This window comes from Bufo gargarizans, chromosome 6 (genome assembly GCF_014858855.1).
Source record: "Bufo gargarizans isolate SCDJY-AF-19 chromosome 6, ASM1485885v1, whole genome shotgun sequence".
Classification (NCBI taxonomy): domain Eukaryota; kingdom Metazoa; phylum Chordata; class Amphibia; order Anura; family Bufonidae; genus Bufo; species Bufo gargarizans.
In genome coordinates, this window is record NC_058085.1 from 118,244,620 (window position 1) to 118,263,230 (window position 18,611).

At 42.8% G+C, this 18,611-nt stretch overlaps 1 protein-coding gene across 2 annotated transcripts in view; it reads right to left on the reverse strand.

Annotated features, from left to right (window-relative positions):
- Positions 1 to 18,611, reverse strand: part of STAC2 (SH3 and cysteine rich domain 2) — a 135,224-nt gene that overhangs the window by 4,342 nt on the left and 112,271 nt on the right. For both annotated transcript variants that reach the window (XM_044300101.1, XM_044300100.1), the window contains 7 exons: positions 15,287 to 15,384; positions 15,049 to 15,130; positions 12,154 to 12,269; positions 11,927 to 11,999; positions 11,519 to 11,565; positions 11,325 to 11,428; positions 103 to 154 (listed from right to left, as the gene is read on the reverse strand). In XM_044300101.1, coding sequence (XP_044156036.1) covers positions 103 to 154; positions 11,325 to 11,428; positions 11,519 to 11,565; positions 11,927 to 11,999; positions 12,154 to 12,269; positions 15,049 to 15,130; positions 15,287 to 15,384 — 572 coding nt within the window. The remainder of the gene's footprint in view (positions 1 to 102; positions 155 to 11,324; positions 11,429 to 11,518; positions 11,566 to 11,926; positions 12,000 to 12,153; positions 12,270 to 15,048; positions 15,131 to 15,286; positions 15,385 to 18,611) is intronic.

Below are 18,611 nucleotides of genomic sequence, written 5' to 3' on the forward strand. Positions count from 1 at the left end.
AGAGGCAATATAAGACCTTGTTTTCCCCACTCTATTTTCACTTGTTTACCGCATCTCTCTCCTCGCTCTACCTGCTGAGACCATAAAATCTAGATTTCTCACCTTCCACCAATCCTCGTTTGAGTCATCTATCACCATAACTCTGTCACCGGGCCTGTGGGGGGAAGAACAGGAGAACAAATGAAAACAGGAGTGATGGAGGGGAAGAGAAGACGCAAGATAAGAGAAGAGGATGAGAACATGATAGGGAGGGAAAGGTAAAGAAATTAAGTTAAAGGAAAAACTATAAGAAATATGAGATTAGAAGACCATGCAGGCGGATATAGATGGTCCCTCATTCATGTTTTATGCACCATTCCACACAGTGCTGAACTGTTTAATAAATAACTGAATGTGAGGATTTGGGGGGTACTATCTCTCCTTATGGAGAGTGCCTTAATCTCTCTCCCCTGCACAGATGAGGGGTACTCAACCCTGGTGGCATCAGAGGCAACTTGCTAAGAGCTCATTTGCATCCCTTCTTCCCAGAATTCCAGAGGAGCATGTATGGTCTATAAGCCTCCTCACACTGATTAAGATGCTCTCTGTAAGGAATGATAGTACCCCCAAATTCTGACCTAGGCCTCTCACCCAGTTTCGGCGACTTTCACATTAGCGTTTTTACTCTCTGCTCTGCATTGATGAGGTACAATCACCCCGAAACAGCTGTCTGCCGATGAGATGCTGGCTTATTTATTATTACAGACTTAGGGCTCATTCAGACGGCTGTATGTTATCCGCAAAAATGCGGATCCGTTTTTTTGCGGATTAGATGCTGACCCATTCACTTCTATGGGGCCCTTTTCTATTCCACGGTTCCGCAAAACAAATGAAACATGTCCTATACTTGTCCGTGAAAATCAGGACATGGCCCCTTTGAAGTCTATGGGTCCGCAAAAATACTGAATGCTATCTGTTTTTTTACGGATCCGCAAAAAAACAGATAGCATTCAGTTATTTTGCGGACAGCATACAGCCGTCTGAATGAGCCCTTACACAGAGAATATCAATCCATGATAACTCGTCCCCCTGTGTAAAAGTTTTACTGAATCTATTTCCACAAATCTGCTCAGCTCCTCCTGCTCTACAATATACTGCCTGTGGATTTGTGGTGACAGGTTCTCTTTAATCCCTTTATGACATCTGCCTTACAGTTTTACAGACTTTAAAGAAACCCTGGCTATTACAGTTGTAGTTCTTATGGAGGACAGCAAGTGGCAGGGCTCCATAAGAGCGTAGCAAATTCAACCAGTTATAATTCATTGCAATGTAAGGCATAAGCAATCTGACGACCACATAGTCAAGCCCCCTAGGGGGACTTAAAAAGATGTTAAGAAAAAAGTAAAAAAAAATGTTTTTCAAAATACAAAAATTCACATGACCCCCTTTCCCCATAATAAAAATATAAATAAATACCTATAACATTTTTTAAGAGAAGATCATAGGCATTGCTGCGTCCTTTAAATATCCAAACTATTAAAACATTTATCCAACATGGTGAAGGCCATAATGGAAAAAAAATGAAAATGGAAGATTTGCAGTTTTTTTCGTTACTTAACCTCCCCCCAAAAAATTTAATAAAAAGTAATCAAAAAGTCATAAATACCCAAAATGGTGCAACCGAAAACTACCCAGAGAATGAAGGTAACAGGTCAGTTTTACCGCACGGGGAACACAGTAAAAACAAAACCCATCAGTGTGGCAGAACTGTTGTTTTTTTCCCACCCTATTTGAATTATTTTCCATATTCCCACTACATTCTTTGCAATAATAAATGATGACATTAGAAAGTACAACTTTTCCTGAAAAAAAAACCAAGAACTAATACAGTTATGTGAATGAAAAAATAAAAAAGTTATGGCTCTGGAAAGGCAGGAAGTGAAAAATGAAAACAGAAAAATTGAAAATCGCTTCGTAATGAAGGGGTTAAGAAAAAGAGGAAGTGATTGCAGGTCATGTGTAGTGGATAAAATGTAAACATCTACTGCTAATTGTACTTATGAGTAACAGAAACTGCTTCCATGTAGTCGTGCTCAGTTTAAGTCCACCATGTGGAGATGATCGTGGTGTAAATGGATTTGAGAACACTTTGGCTGTTTTGATAACTTTATGGTTAAACTTCCAGTGGTGGTAAATGATGTGCAGAATTGATATTGATTCCTGCCATGTGAGTGGTCCAAGGCTGTGACTAATCAGTATAAGTGATAAATTGGATTGGCCAAGATTTCAGGTTTATGCAGTCTTAATCCTTTTTTTCATTTAAAGGGAGTCTGTCAACAGTTTTGACTCTTCAAAACTGCAGACAAAAGTCTGCTACAGATGGTCCCGATCCACCTTCCACAGACTTTCTTCAGGCAAATCAGGCATATATTTTCTGCCTTCCTCTTTAAGGGTAAAAGACCGAGACTAGCATACAACAGATTAATGCGGAGTCGGTAGGACGGTGGATTTGGGCTTCCGGATATATACACCTACTACAGAGCCATCCAACTCATGAGGTGGTTACAACTCTGCGTTCCTAAATTCAGACCCTTGGGAACAGACATAGAACTAGCATTATTAACAGACAACCAAATAGCAGGGCTATGGGGCTTGGGTCATCAGTTACACGCACCAGAGGAGTCTTTTTGACGACACACTCTATACACGCTGAGTCGCCTTTATTCTCTGTCCCGCCTAAACAAATTTTTAGCCAGCATATTCACCTCCACTTCACCCCCTTCATGGTTCGAGAAACTAGCTATGGGAGAAAAAATCCCACGACATATTATGGCACTCCTGTATAAATCCCTTAACTCCGCCCCTGGGGAGGTCCCCCCGGCCTACATTAAGGAATGGGAGCGTGACCTATGGGTATCCATTAGACAGATCCACCAAAGGTCCCATGGGTTTTCTCGGTGTATAAAGATCCAGAAGCATTCTTATAAAACCATGACGAGGTGGTACAACGACCCTAGGAAACTCTTCAAAATAGGGTTACTTGAATCCGACACATGTTGGAGGTGCAAACAACACAGTGGTACGTTAGCCCATATTTTATGGTCATGTCCCCAGCTTTACATATTCTGGAATCAGGTAGAGCAGAAGGTCAATGAGATCTGTAAAACCTCTATTAAACTATCACCTCGATCGGTACTTTTTTGGCTTTCCTCTGATGGCTGGCGTCCTTCATCTACAGATCTGCCCACTATGCTTATCCAAGCAGTGGTTGAGCACTAAACCTCCTACCTTAGACCAGTGGTTTGTTAAAGTGGATCAAATATGTATGATGGAGGAGTTAGCGGGATGGGCTAACAGAGCACATGCTAAGTATGCTAGGCTATGAAACCCTTGGAAAACCTTTAGACAACTTCACTAGCTATGATCGACCATTGCAGGGTAGTAGAAGGAAACCTAGGTCTACTCAAGTCGCTTCTGCCTCTGCCTTTGCTTGCCTTCACTTTTCGCATTAGCCTTCGCCGGGAGAGCTTATTTTACTGTTATCTTACCTTTACTGAGATTTGTTCCCTTGTCCAGGCCTTAATGCAGATATACTATCTCTGTTTTCGGCTTTGTATTAGTTGCCATTGGTAAATTGTCCATGACTGCTCATCCCTATTCCCCTCCCCCCACTGTGTTTTCCTGTTTCCATGTTGTGTATCTCCCCCCTCCTTTTCTTTCCTCCTTACCTCCCAATATTGTGTCTTGACTCTTCATACTGATATCTGGTATTTTATTATATGATGTGCTGCAACCATTACTGTACATCTCTGAACTCATTTTGCTCGCTATGTCGAGACAGAAAATCTTAATAAAAAGAGATTTGATAAAAATAAATAAAAAAAACTGCAGACAAAAGTAAATAGGTGGGGCTAAAGATATTTTACCTAAGTGGGTGCTCATGTTCCTTACATGACCAAAGGAGGATTAAAGCCCCAGGCATCATAATCGCAAGTGCCATGGAGACGGTCCCTTCATATGCAGTGTCTAGGGTTCTCTGTACTTGTCTCCCAAACCCCTCCCCTCTGCTCTGAGTGACAACTCTAGTAGTCTCCTGGACATTAGAGGGGTGGGAAGCCTCTAGTGGGATGCTAAAGATACCATGAAATGATTCTCCACCTATTAATTCCATATTTTTCTATTTACAACATTCCATTCTATTGAATGTTATATATATATATATATATATATATATATATATTTATATATTAGTGTAGGAGCTCCATACAAAGCTCACAACCTCCCCTATAGACATGGTGTGAAATTGCAACATTCCACTTGCCTGCAGCCACCCCTAGAGGGAGCTTAAGAGCTTACTGCGTACTGTTTTAAAACTCAGTTCAGAAATAGTAAGTTCCTCCTAGTGGTGGCTGCAGTCCACAAAAATTTTAGAGGGTTGTCCGAGATCTAAAATATTTTAGAGGTAGCCAGGCATGAGCTGAAAAGAAAAAACTTCTGCGCTGCGTCCCAGGACCAAAAGTGTGACATGTTGTCTACATTCGTGTCAATGGCCTCAGCGTTGATGTGTAAATAACAGCATGTGATCACTGAGCCTCGCAGAATGAGCAGTTCTGGAATCAGGAGGTTCTGGCATTGTGAGTAGAGTTTTTTTATTCAACCCAAATGTTTTAGATATTGAACACTCCCTTTAAAGGGAACCTGTCATGAACTTTATGCTGACCTCACTGAGGGCAGCATAAAATAGTGACAGAAATACTGATTTCAGCGCTGTGTCACTCATGAGCTAAAAGTAAGTGGTTGCTGAGAGCCAGCATCATAATCATTATTATTATTTATTATTATTAAAGTGCCATTCATTCCATAGCAATGTACAGTCGTGGCCAAAATTTTTGAGAATTACATAAATATTTGAAATTGGAAAAGTTGCTGCTTAAGTTTTTATAATAGCAATTTGCGTATACTCCAGAATGTTATGAAGAGTGATCAGATGAATTGCATAGTCCTTCTTTGCCATGAAAATTAACTTAATTCCCCAAAAAACTTTCCACTGCATTTCATTGCTGTCATTAAAGGACCTGATGAGATCATTTCAGTAATCGTCTTGTTAACTCAGGTGAGAATGTTGACGACCACAAGGCTGGAGATCATTATGTCAGGCTGATTGGGTTAAAATGGCAGACTTGACCTGTTAAAAGGAGGGTGATGCTTGAAATCATTGTTCTTCCATTGTTAACCATGGTGACCTGCAAAGAAATGCGTGAAGCCATCATTGGGTTGCATAAAAATGGCTTCACAGGCAAGGATATTGTGGCTACTAAGATTGCACCTCAATTAACAATTTATAGGATCATCAAGAACTTCAATCAAAGAGGTTCAATTCTTGTTAAGAAGGCTTCAGGGCGTCCAAGAAAGTCCAGCAAGCGCCAGGATCGTCTCCTAAAGAGGATTCAGCTGCGGGATCGGAGTGCCACCAGTGCAGAGCTTGCTCAGGAATGGCAGCAGGTAGGTGTGAGCACATCTGCACGCACAGTGAGGCGAAGACTTTTGGAAGATGGCCTGGTGTCAAGAAGGGCAGCAAAGAAGCCACTTCTCTCCAAAAAAAACATCAGGGACAGATTGATCGTCTGCAGAAAATATGGTGAATGAACTGCTGAGAACTGGGGCAAAGTCATATTCTCCGATGAAGCCTCTTTTCGATTGTGGGGCATCAGGAAAAAGGCTTGTCCGGAGAAGAAAAGTTGAGCGCTACCATCAGTCCTGTGTCATGCCACAGTAAAGCATCCTGAGACCATTCATGTGTGGGGTTGCTTCTCATCCAAGGGAGTGGGCTCACTCACAATTTTGCCCAAAAACACAGCCGTGAATAAAGAATGGTACCAAAACACCCTCCAACAGCAACTTCTTCCAACAATCCAACAACAGTTTGGTGAAGAACAATGCATTTTCCAGCACGATGGAGCACCGTGCCATAAGGTGGCTAACTAAGTGGCTCGGGGACCAAAACGTTGACATTTTGGGTCCATGGCCTGGAAACTCCCCAGATCTTAATCCCATTGAGAACTTGTGGTCAATCCTCAAGAGGAGGGTAAACAAACAAAAACCCACTAATTCTGACAAACTCCAAGAAGTGATTATGAAAGAATGGGTTGCTATCAGTCAGGAATTGGCCCATAAGTTGATTGAGAGCATGCCCAGTCGAATTGCAGAGGTCCTGAAAAAGAAGGGCCAACACTGCAAATACTGACTCTTTGCATAAATGTCATGTAATTGTCGATAAAAGCCTTTGAAACGTATGAAGTGCGTGTAATTATATTTCACTACATGACAGAAACAACTGAAACAAAGATCTAAAAGCAGTTTAGCAGCAAACTTTGTGAAAACTAATATTTGTGTCATTCACAAAACTTTTGGCCATGACTGTACATATAAAAAGGGGTATATATACATAATACAGACAATTGCACTAATCATAAACAAGACGAGTTACAAACTGGTACAGAAGGAGAGAGGGATGGGATGGGAGAAGGACACAGTAGGTGCGGGTGAAGTTGGTCATGGCGATATAGAGGCAGCAGGGTCACTGGTTGTAGGCTTGTCTGAAGAGGTGGGTTTTCAGGTTTCTTTTGAAAGATTCCACTGTAGGTGAGAGTCTGATATGTTGGGGTGGTAAGTTCCAGAGTATGGGGGATGCACGGGAGAAATCTTGGAGTCGATTGTGGGAAGAGGCAATAAGAGGAGAGAAGGAGGTCTTGTGAGGATCGGAGAGTGCGTGTGGGGGTGTATCGGTAAAGTAGCTCAGAGATGTAGGGAGGGGAAAGGTTATGGAAGGCCTTGTATGTACTTGTTAGTACTTTGAAGTGAATTCGCTGGGCAATGGGCAGCCAGTGAAGGGATTGGCAGAGGGGAGAGGCAGAGGAGTAATAGGGTGAGAGGTGGATTAGTCGGGCAGCAGAGTTGAGGATAGATTTGAGGGGTGCGAGAGTGCTAGATGGAAGGCCACAAAGGAGAGTGTTGCAGTAGTCTAGGCGGGAGATGATGAGGGTATGTACAAGCATTTTCGCAGATTCAAAGTTAAGGAAAGCATGGATGCGGGAGATGTTTTTGAGTTGGAGGCGGCAGGTGGTGAAAAGGGCTTGGATGTGCGGTCTGAAGGAGAGGGCAGAATCCAAGGTCACTCCAAGGCAGCAGACTTGGTTGACCGGGGAGAGTGTGCAGCCATTGATCGTGATAGATAGGTCTGTTGGGGGGGTTGAGCAAGATGGGGGAAAGATGATGAATTCAGTTATATCATGTTAAGTTTTAGAAAGCAAAAGGCCAAGAAGGATGATATAGAAGATAGACATTGTGGGATTCTTGATAGTAAGGTGGTGATGTCTGGACCACAGAGGTAGATTTGTGTGTCGACAGCGTAGGAGTGATACTAAAAGCAATGGGACTCTATGAGGTGTCCCAGGCCAAAAATGTAGATAGAGAAGAGAGGGGTCCTAGGACAGAGCCTTGCGGGACACCAACAGAGAGGGAATGAGACGAGGAGTTGGTGCGGGAGTGGGAGATGCTAAACATCCGGTCTGTGAGGTATGATGTGATCCAGGAGAGGGCCAGGTCAGTGATGCCAAGGGATGAGAGATTTTGCAACAGAATGGAGTGGTCAACAGTGTCGAAGTCAGAGGACAGGTCAAGGAGAAGGAGGACAGAGTATTGTTTCTTGGTTTTGGCTGTCAGTAGGTAATTGGTGACTTTGGTGAGGGCAGTCTCAGTCAAGTGGTGGGCAGTCGGAAGCCAGATTGTAGGCAGTCAAAGAGGGAGCAGGAGGAGAGGTAAGAGGACAATCATTGCAGCCTAGGCCTTGAAAAGAGTCAAATCTACTTGAGAAGAGTCATTGTTATTCATAATCCCCTGTTCTCTCACCCATCTGCTGATGATTGGCAGTTCTCTCCTAAAGAGAAAGGGAGAAAACTAGGTAGAAGACTGTCAGTCATCAGCAGGTGGGCAGGGAGAGCAGCAATTCATGAATAACCAGGACTCTTCTTAGGTGGCCGTGACTCTTTTCCAGGCCCAGTCTGCAATTATTGTCATGTTGGTTCTCGGCAACCACTTACTTTTAACTTTTAAATGACAGACCACTGAAATCAACTCACCTGTCTCATCTTTATGCTGTTGTTAGTATGGGCAGCATAAAGTTGATGACAGGTTCCCTTTAAGTAGTTTTATGTAATGCCAGGTTCAGATCCGGCAGGCTATTCTGGCAGAAGAATAGCCTGCTGAAGTTCACAGTATCCTGCATAGCCAGATAATGCCGTGAACCACCTGATTCCCTACTGGATCCAGACAAAAACTTGTGCATGCATCCTCATCAGATCCCACTATAGTCAAAGGGGATCTGGCAGTTATTATCTTGTTATGCTGGATATGCTGAACTCCTACAGGCTGTTCCTCTGCTGGACCAGCCTGACAGATTTTTTAATGCTGATGTGAACGTACCCTTAGGCTATGCTGGGAGCTTTGTAACAGGACTTTTTCCCCATTTGAAGTAAAGATTTTATTTCAACAAATCAGTTCACATTGTGTTAAAGGGCAAATGTCCGCAGATTTGTAGCTATGAAACTGGCTGACCTGTTGCATGTGTCCTTAGCAACTGAAAGCATCTGCGTTGGTCCCATGCTCATATGTGCTTGTATTGCTGAGAAAAATGATGTTTTAATATATGTAAATGAGCCTCTAGGAGCAAAGGGGGCGTTACCATTACTCCGAGAGGCTCTGCTCTCTCTGCAACTTCTGCAGCCTCTCCACTTTGACAGTGTAAACGTAATCACATCTGGCCCTGTCATTGAGAGTGCAGAGGGGGCGTGGCAGTTGCAGAGAGAGCGGAGCCTCTAGGTTTAGTGGCAACGCCATGCCACGTATATTAAAACTTCATTTTTCTCAACAATGCGGGAACATATGAACATGGGACCAACACAGATGCTTCAAGTGCACATGGAACAGGTCAGCCAGTTCCATAGGTCCAAATTTGCTGACAGATGCCCTTTAAATTATTTTGTTAACCTAGATCAGTGATATCCTGGCTGAACATGCCAGGAACTGTAGCTTTGCTGCAGCTAGAGACCACTGCCCTAAAGGGGTCTTCCCATCTCAGACAATGGGGGCATATCGCTAGGATATGCCCCTATTGTCTGATAGTTGCGGGTCACAGAGGTGATACACTGAGAACGGAGCCTCAAAAGTTGTGGAGGGCACAATACGCATGCGCAGCCACCCTCCATTCATTTCTATGGAGCGGCCGAAAATAGCCAAGCGCTGATTCGGCTATATCCGTCGGTCCCATAGAAATGATTGAGAGCAGTGGCTGTGCAAACGCTGTGCTTTCCCATTCACTACCATGGGTAGAGCGCTTGGTGGTGGCCGGATCCGGGGAAACCTGGGGTCCTCCAGCCACCACCTTCACCGATTTGTTCTCGGTGTCCTAGCGATATGCCCCCATTGTCTCAGATGGTAATACCCCTTTAAATGCAACCCACGGAACCAACAGTTCTTCTCTATCATTCTGAGCACAAAACTCTTGTTCTTTCACTCATGAATTTAATTCCCCTCCTGGGTTTATCAGGGATCTTGGTGTTTTCATCTGACAAGTGAGGCTTAGAAACAAAAGCAAGTCCTGAAACCATGTACACCCCAACATCTGAAGAATATCTGATGTGAAGCTGCAAATTCTCTCAAAGCCCTGAAACCACTTTAGTACATTTGCTTTAAAGCCTCTCTATTGTTGCAGACAGCCTCAGGACCCTGTTTAACTCTTGCTTAGTATGAAACATTTTTTAAGATGTCTTACCCTAGATTTTCCTAAAAGATTCATATCCTGAATTATGGCAATGATTGCATTCACTGGGTTTCCTAGAAACAATTATTTTATTCTGTATAATGCAATGGGGAAGATTTACTAATACTGTCTAATATTAAAACAGTGTAAGCTTAGTTGGCTTAGTTGGCTTGCTTTGCTCCAGAAATGTCCTTTTTGCACAAGGTTGGCACACGCTGGCACATCTTGTGACGTTTCTTACCACTTTAACCACACTCCCTCCGAGTGCAGTGGAAAAGAGTGTCTAAAGCCCTTAATATAGGCCAGTGCACCAGAATTATGTTTCAGTCTGAGCCAAAATGCCAAGCATTTGCAATAGTGAATCTGCTCCATTGTGTATGAATTCCTCACAGATCATCAAGATCTCTGCATATTGTTAGTATATGGGAACCTTCTGTTCACCTGTCCTGATCATGTGATGCTCACACATGTGCATAGCTCATTTTAGTACAGCTAAGGATCCAAACATCAGTGACCAGGAGAGATCTTCAATCTCTGCAAGTAAACAGTGAATGAAAGACATTTCCAATTTAATGGCTACAAGCCGAGACCTTGCGCAGTGAATACAGATTTGGTCTGAGAATTTGGACAGAATTTCAGAGTAGATCACCTTTGTGACATGATTGTGAAGTGCAACTTTTTAAAAAGTCACAACTCCACGCCAAGCGTCTCCCAGGCGTACTTTTTCTGAAACAACCACATTGCACTTGCACAAAATTAATTATTACTGCATGTTACTTTCATACATTTGGAGCAGGTGTGCATAACCACTTCATTCTAAAAACTAACCTCAATTACACCTACAATGATAAATTTCCCCTACGTATTAGAAAATTGCAGAATTTTTTTCATTATACATGTAAACACTTTACTTGCTCAAACTGGAAAACGTCCTGAAATGAGCACAATTTTTTTTTCCAGTCTTTTACTATTCTCTCCGATCAGTAGGTCACATCAATGGAGATCCAGAAGAAGGGACACCCACCAATGTCTTGAACTAATATGGTCCAGTTCTTGTAGTTTTCTATAGCCCTCACAATGAACTGCTTATTACCAGAATCCATTTGCTTAGCCACTGATGGAGATGTAATCGTTTAGGCTATGTTCATGGAAGTAAAAAAAAAAAAAAACGGCAAAGTAGCCTCCGTCGGAAACTGTGAAAGTAGCCATCAGACATTGTCATAGTGTTAACTTGAAGGTCCTTGGCCCTAATGCAAAATTTGTATCAAGGTCCTCTACCCACCATGTGCCATTTATAATACTGGTACCTTTTGATGTGGCAGAGGGACCTTTTAGGACCCTTGACTGCTACCTCTGCACTTCCTATGACTACACCGCTGGACATAGCAATAGAAATGACTCCAAGTCTGAGTATTGATGTCAAGTGGTGGTGGAGTAAATATATTAATGATATACTTATGTTCACATGTGTATATACAGAAGAGAGGATGGTGGTAAGCATGCAAAGCGGACAAATTGTGGTACTCACTGGAGGGGTAGATCATTGATCTCCTGAGGCAGGAATTTAAATAGAGCCACATAGCAGTACATAGGAGAGATTTCCTTCCTTGTCCTGCCGCCTGACACTGTACTCTGAATATACAGAGACAAAAATAGAATATGTATTAACGCTAAAGCTCCAAATTATTTTCACAGACACTATCCCACCTGTCAATCACTCACCGTCACACTGCGGGCATCTTCACTGGTGGCCTCATCTACTGGGAACACTAAGAATAATAGGAAAACAAATGGTGATCAGAATAGTTGATTAAGAGAGATGAGGCCAGGACTGGTGGAAGATGGAGTCTGCAGTTTTTCCTACATGGCGGGCATTTTTTTTAGAAGATTCCTTGAAGATTGGGCAATTATAGGAGCATGGGTATAGCTAGATGGTCTATCACCCAGGAAGACAATTCACTTCTGCCTAGTCTTCAACTGTCTACCAGCATGTCATTCATAACATTTAGGGCAAATGTCCCACCAGCCCCCCTGCTACAGCCCTAGATCGGAAGGATCATTAGTATGGTTATGGAATAGTGTGCATCTATCCATTGCTCTGGTTGTATCTTTGGCTTGTTTATGTCTCACCTGGGTGACTTGGACTCTCCTCGTTGCTTTGGATGCTACCCTCTGGATCATCTGTCCTCTCTTCCTTTTCACTCTGCAAGAAACATCCATGTCTAGTGAACTGACGATGACAATATCTACGATCAGCGCTGGGCTGCAGATACACCTGTCATTATTTAGAATGCAGCTTCTGCAAGCATCAATCATCCCTGCCAGGAGGGTTCGCTTGTGCATTACCGTTCACTTACCAGGCTGCGGGTGGGGGACTCAGACACGCTGCTACATGTCGAACGGTTTAAATGTGCTAGAGAGGTTCCAAAGCGCAGTGTCTCGTACACAGGATCGACTTTACCTCTCGGAGCCGCTATTTAGGAAGGGAGGGAGACACAGAAAACTGATGAGCAAGATCCTTATTAAGAAGTGAGAAATCTATAGACAAAGACAATAACAAATGGAGTGGTGGGCAGACAAGGCCAATGACATCATCTGAAAAACTCAAAGGATAATCCCAGCAGGCGTACTTGCTTCCAATCTATAATATGCTTTATTTCATGATCAAAATAACAAAATCACAGGACGCGTTTCGGCCCATCCAGCCTTACTTAACTGCATGCAGTTGAGAAAGGCTGGACGGGCGTAAACACGTCCTGTGATTTTGTTATTTTGATCATGAAATAAAGCATATTATAAATTGGAAACAAGTACGCCTGCTGGGATTATCCTTTGAATTTTTATATGGGGATTGCCCTTTCCCACGCAGCGTAACAAGAGGATCATGAGCTGTCTGATTTGGTTCTGATCATCTGAAAAATAGCACACATCCCATACAGGGAAGAGAGGTTCTAATGTCTTTCAAAGGCTCTCAATAAGTGGATCCTATATTAGGACCACTTCTAATAGAAACACAAACACAATATCCTCATACACATGTATTCAATGGAAGCATAGAATACTAAGAGACATATTCTGTCACTGCTTGGCCTACTACGTGTATATCAATGGAAACATTGAAATTTTGTGTCTCCAAAAACCACTTGCAGTAAACCGAGATGAAAGAGTAGCAAAGCTATGCAGATATCAAGGCCCACTACTATCAGGCACTGTTCAGTCCAAATAATGCACTTTAAGGTAAAGAGTTTTGTCTAGGGATTAGACATCAGTTTTAAAATGAAAAAATAATTGGTTGGAACCCCATGACCTCTCCACTGATGCTGAAGTAAGGGTTCCCCAATTTTTTCCCATGCATAGGCATGAAGCCACAGCTAGAGGGAGCTCAACAGCCTAATAAATACTATAAAAGTATGCAGTTAGCTGCAGCACTCCCTCTAGTGGTGGCTGCAGGTAGTCTGCATGTTGAGCTTTGAGTCTATGCTATAAAGATACATAAAGATATATTAAGAAATTAATCAGTACAGAGTTTAGAACCCTAAATGAAAAGATAGACATTTACTTTAGGGTCTAATGCTCAAGGACTATAACTGACTTTTTTAAGTCCAGAGCTTTAGGAAAGGGAAAGCCTGAAAAGTTGTGAAAAACTTGTTGGAACTGAGTGATGGCTGCTTGAGGGTACATTATTCCTGAGTTGAGGCAGAAAAATAGGGAATTGTGCTGCAGCGATCCTGCTCTAGGGGTGTTTATATCTGGGAATTTTATGAAATGATTTATTATTCCATGAAAGTAAAACTATTTTTTACTCACTTATTTGCTTATCTGTGGGACTTTCTTCCCTCAGCAGCTCACACTAGACAATCAAGCACCTGCATCTCTCAGGATGCACTGCAATTAGCTCTTGTTAACCCCTACGTCCCCTAAATACAAAATATTTCCCTTTGTATTGCCCCAGAGATTCATATGGTATGTAATTCCCCACCATTTCCTTCTCCACTGTCTAGAGAGAGATATCAATATATACTTCTTTGAATTTAGAAGTAGGGATGGATGAATAAATTAATTAATGAGTGACCACCTGCTTCCCCTGTGATCACAACACCAGCACTAAGGGCAGGGGAATGAAGAAGGGAAGCTACTGAGCATATAAGTCCACCGCTGAATGCAGGACAAGAAGAATAAACAGCAGGAGGAAATGTAATGTACAGGAAAACTTTGAATATTTTTATTGAATGCATATTGCAATAATACTTTATTTATTTATTTTATGCATTATATATAGCACTACTATATTCCACAGTGCTTTACAGACATTATCATCCAACTGTCCCCACAGTCTAAGGTCCCTATCAGTATGTCTTTAGAGTGTGGGAGGAAACTGGAGTACCTGGAGGAAACCCACACAAACACAGGGAGAACATACAAACTCCATGCGGATGTTGCCGTTGGTCGGATTCGAACCTACAACCCCAGCGCTGCAAGGCACCAGTGCTAACCACTGAGCCACCGTGCTGCCCATATTTAGTTGAAATGCTCTCTTCATTGCATAGTATTACTTTTTCTTAAATAACCCTTTAAATAGTGTATATGCTTATCTGGATTGTCAGGCTGCTGCTTGGAGAACCCTGTTGATTCTTCATGGTACTTAAGGGTGTTGAAAGAACTCTTTAGCTTGACTAGACACATAAATTATATTATTGCCAGACGCATTTCTCCCTCAGAAAATATCATACCCAGGTTGCAGATTAAAATACAATATCTGATAGCAAACAAACTCACAGAATATGTTTAATGACCTCCACAATTGTTCTCTGAGCATCCATCGCTAGACAAAAAAGCCACTGGCACTTTCCAGAATTTGAGTGGAAGTTTCAACCAAAGCTACCTTTCATGGGTAGGCAGCAATTTCCTGCATCAGCAAGCACTCTATAGTCAAAATATCCACTCACTTGCCACCAGGGTCGGAGTGGGATTCCTTTGGCCCACCAGAGGATATTATTTTCAGGGCCCAATCCCCATATCATCAATAAAGTCTTAATAGATTTCAATTCAAAGAAATAAATCCTAGTGGCAATCTCTGTACCTTTGGAGCCCACTATAGAATCAGAGCCTCTGTTACTCTGCTGGGCCAGTACGAATACTGCTTGCCACATGTCATATTATAGCACAACTTATGATTTTCAGGTGGTATTGTTGGTGAGACTTTCCATTATACAGTATGTACAGTAATGCTCAGGATACAAATTATGGCTTACCAGGTACTGGGGATTCCTTGGGGCTTGAAAGAGGCTCATGGATTAGGAGAGGAGAACTGAAATTCCGTCGAAAAGATGTAGACTGTGAAAATAATATGCAATATATATATTAAAGGACACAGTTCAGAGATGGTCACTATACATGTGGACACATATAATGAATAGGACAGTTATATATAATATGTATATACAGAGAGACCTACTAGGATTTGAGAAATAGAAGATTTTAGCATCTTACCGTCTTTCCCAGACATTGCTGGTGTGACACCTCCTCCGAGCACCACAGATGGACTCCGATCTTACACATCTTACAGCGTAATCCCTGCTTGGAGTTACCTATTTATGGTGGAGATAGATTAAAATAATCTAAATAACAGATAACAAAAATAATTATAGATAGACTATAACTAGTCTAGATAAAATCAGGATCACTTAAAGGGAACCTGTCACCTCCAACAAACATCCCAGGTCGGCAGCAGTACCTGAGAGTAGCCAGCAGCGTGTTTGTAACGATCATTTTCTTCCTGCAGGCAGAGAAGCAGAAGCTGTAAAAATGTTCTTTAATCCCCTGCCGGCGCACTTCTCTAGTCAGGCTTGAAGTCACGGACGCAGCGGCCATCTTGCTTCAAGTCACGGTAACCACACCCCCTTCCCTGCCCCTTCGCTGTGACTGACAGCCAGCAGTTCGGCAAAGCCAGCCGATCTCTCGTGCATAAGCGCTGCCAGTCACAGCGAAGGGGCAGGGAAGGGGGCGTGGTTACCGTGACTTGAAGCAAGGAGGCCGCTGCGCCCTTGACTTCAAGCCTGACTAGAAAAGCGCGTTGGCAGGGGATTAAAGAACGTTTTTACAGCTTTTGCTTCATCTGCCTGCAGGAAGAAACAAACAAACAAACATGCTTCTGGCTACTCTAAGGTACTGCTGCCGGCTTGGGATGTTTGTTGGAGGTGACAGGTTTCCTTTAAGTGATCCGGTCACCTTCCGGCATAAATGCCGGGTTTTGGATGGACAAAAGCAGTTGCATGCAACTGTTTTTGGTCCGGGCGACAGCTGGCACTTGTGCCGGATAAGGCGGTCGGCTCAGCTTGCCGGAGATGTGAATGCAGCCTAACAATCCACTACTCACAGGTGGAAGTGGCGGTTCTCCAATTCTCCCTAAGTTCACAGTTTTTCTCCAACACAGGGGTATTCAGTGGCTATCCTGTTCAACCTGTACACAAACCAGTGTTGTCTTGCTGCCAAAGTCTCACATGCAGCTTCCTATAATGTCGCAAAGAGGGTGTTCTCCAACCCCATAGTCAGACCTTGTCATGACTCTTGGCCGTTGACTCTGCACCCCTAGCACCAGCCTCTAGCTCTCTCATGGTCTTTCTCTACTGTAGCTTTTACTTGACACAGCTCTCAGCTTCATGTTGGAAGACTCCTCTCTATCAAGAAAAAAATCTTGGAGGAGAAGGCCCACAAGACACAACTTACCCACTTCTAGCCACCACTTCACAAATGGTCTGTAGTCCTCGCAGGGTTCTCACTAGGAGATACCTAAAAGGACCCACCTCCTCTAAATTGGTGCAAGAGGCTGTAACTCCCAGCTGCCCCTCTGTTTTACATCACCAGAAGCTAACAACAAATGAGTAAAACATCTGCTGAGCCACCACCTGTAATAACAGTTGAAATTAATATAGCAATATTATATCCTGGTTACTTGAGGACCTATTAGAAGGGCCATGTGACCACAGATCCTACAACATATAATAACACAATATCAAACAAAAATACAGTTTGGCTCTGGAGCATATACAATCATGAGAAAAACTAAGTACACACTCTTTGATGTCTATGGTTTTACATATCAGGACAGAATAAAAAAACATCTGGTCTTAAAATAAGGTAAATACAACCTCGGATGACCAACAACACATGACAAATTCATTCAACAAAAATGAGGCTTAACTGGAAAACCCATGTGTGAATAACTATGTGCACCCCAACTAAGTGCACCCTTTAGCTTGTAGAACCGCATTTAGAATGTAATAACTTGTATTTGTTTTCTTTATAACTTTATCAGATTCTCAAACAGGAATTTTGGCCTGCTCTTTTTGACAATGTTTCTTCAGTACATTGAGTTGTGGGCATTCTTTTATGCACAGCTCTTTTAAGGTCCCACCACAGCATTTTAATTGGATTGAGGTATGGACTTTGACTAGACTACTGCAGCACCTTTTATACATTTCCTTTTCAGCCATTCTGTTATAGATTTGCTGGTGTGCTTGGGATCATTGTCCTGTTGTATGACCCAATTTCGGCTAAGCTTTAGCTGTTGGACAAATGGCCTCAGATTTGACTCTAGAATACTTTGGTACACAGAGGAGTTAATGGTCAACTCAATGACCTCTAAGGCCCCTTTCACACGGGCGAGTATTCCACGCGGATGCGATGCGTGAGTTGAACGCATTGTACCCGTGCTGAATCCTGACCCATTCATTTCTATGGGACTGTGCACACGAGCAGTGATTTTCACGCATCACTTGTGCATTGCATGAAAATCACAGCATGCTCCTCTTTGTCCGTTTTTCGCGTAACGCAGGCCCCATAGAAATGAATGGGGTTGCGTGAAAATCGCAAGCATCCGCTAGCAAGAGCGGATGGGGTGCGATTTTCACGCACGGTTGCTAGGTGACGATCGGGATGGGGACCCGATCATTATTATTTCCCCTTATAACATGGTTATAAGGGAAAATAATAGCACTCTGAATACAGAATGCATAGTAAAAAAGGGCTGGAGGGGTTAAAACATTTTTTTTAAAATTTAACTCACCTTAATCCACTTGTTCGCGCAGCCGGCATCTCTTTTGCCTTTATCTGTGAGCAATAGGACCTTTGATGACGCCACTACGCTCATCACATGATCTATCACCATTGTGATGGATCATGTGATGGACCATGAGATGAACGCAGTTAAATTTTATTTTTATTTTTTTAACCTCTCCAGCCCTATTTAACTATGCATTCTGTATTCAGAATGCTATTATTTTCCCTTATAACCATGTTATAGGGGAAATAATACAATCTACACTACAACTAACCCAAACCTGAACTTCTGTGAAGAAGTTCGGGTCTGGGTACCACAGTTCCGTTTTTTATCCCGTGCGTGCAAAACACATTGCACCCGCGCGATAAAAACTGAACATCGGAACGCAATCGCAGTCAAAACTGACTGCAATTGCGTTCCTACTCGCGCGGGTTTGCCGCAATGCACCGGGACGTATCCGGACACGCTCGTGTGCAAGGGGCCTAAGTGCCTAGGTCCTGACTTCTAGCTGACCAGGTCCTGTGGCTGCAAAACAAAACTAAATTATCACCCCTCAACCACTGTGCTTAACATACCAACTGAGGCCTGTAGAGTCTTGCATTTTTTTGCAATTTTTCTGAGCATTGCACGATCTGACCTTTGGGGTGAATTTGTTGGGACGTTCACTCCTGGGAAGACTGTCAACTGTCTTGAATGTTTTCCACTTGTGAAAAATCTTTTTCAAGGTGTTTAGAAATGGCCTTATAATCCTCCCCT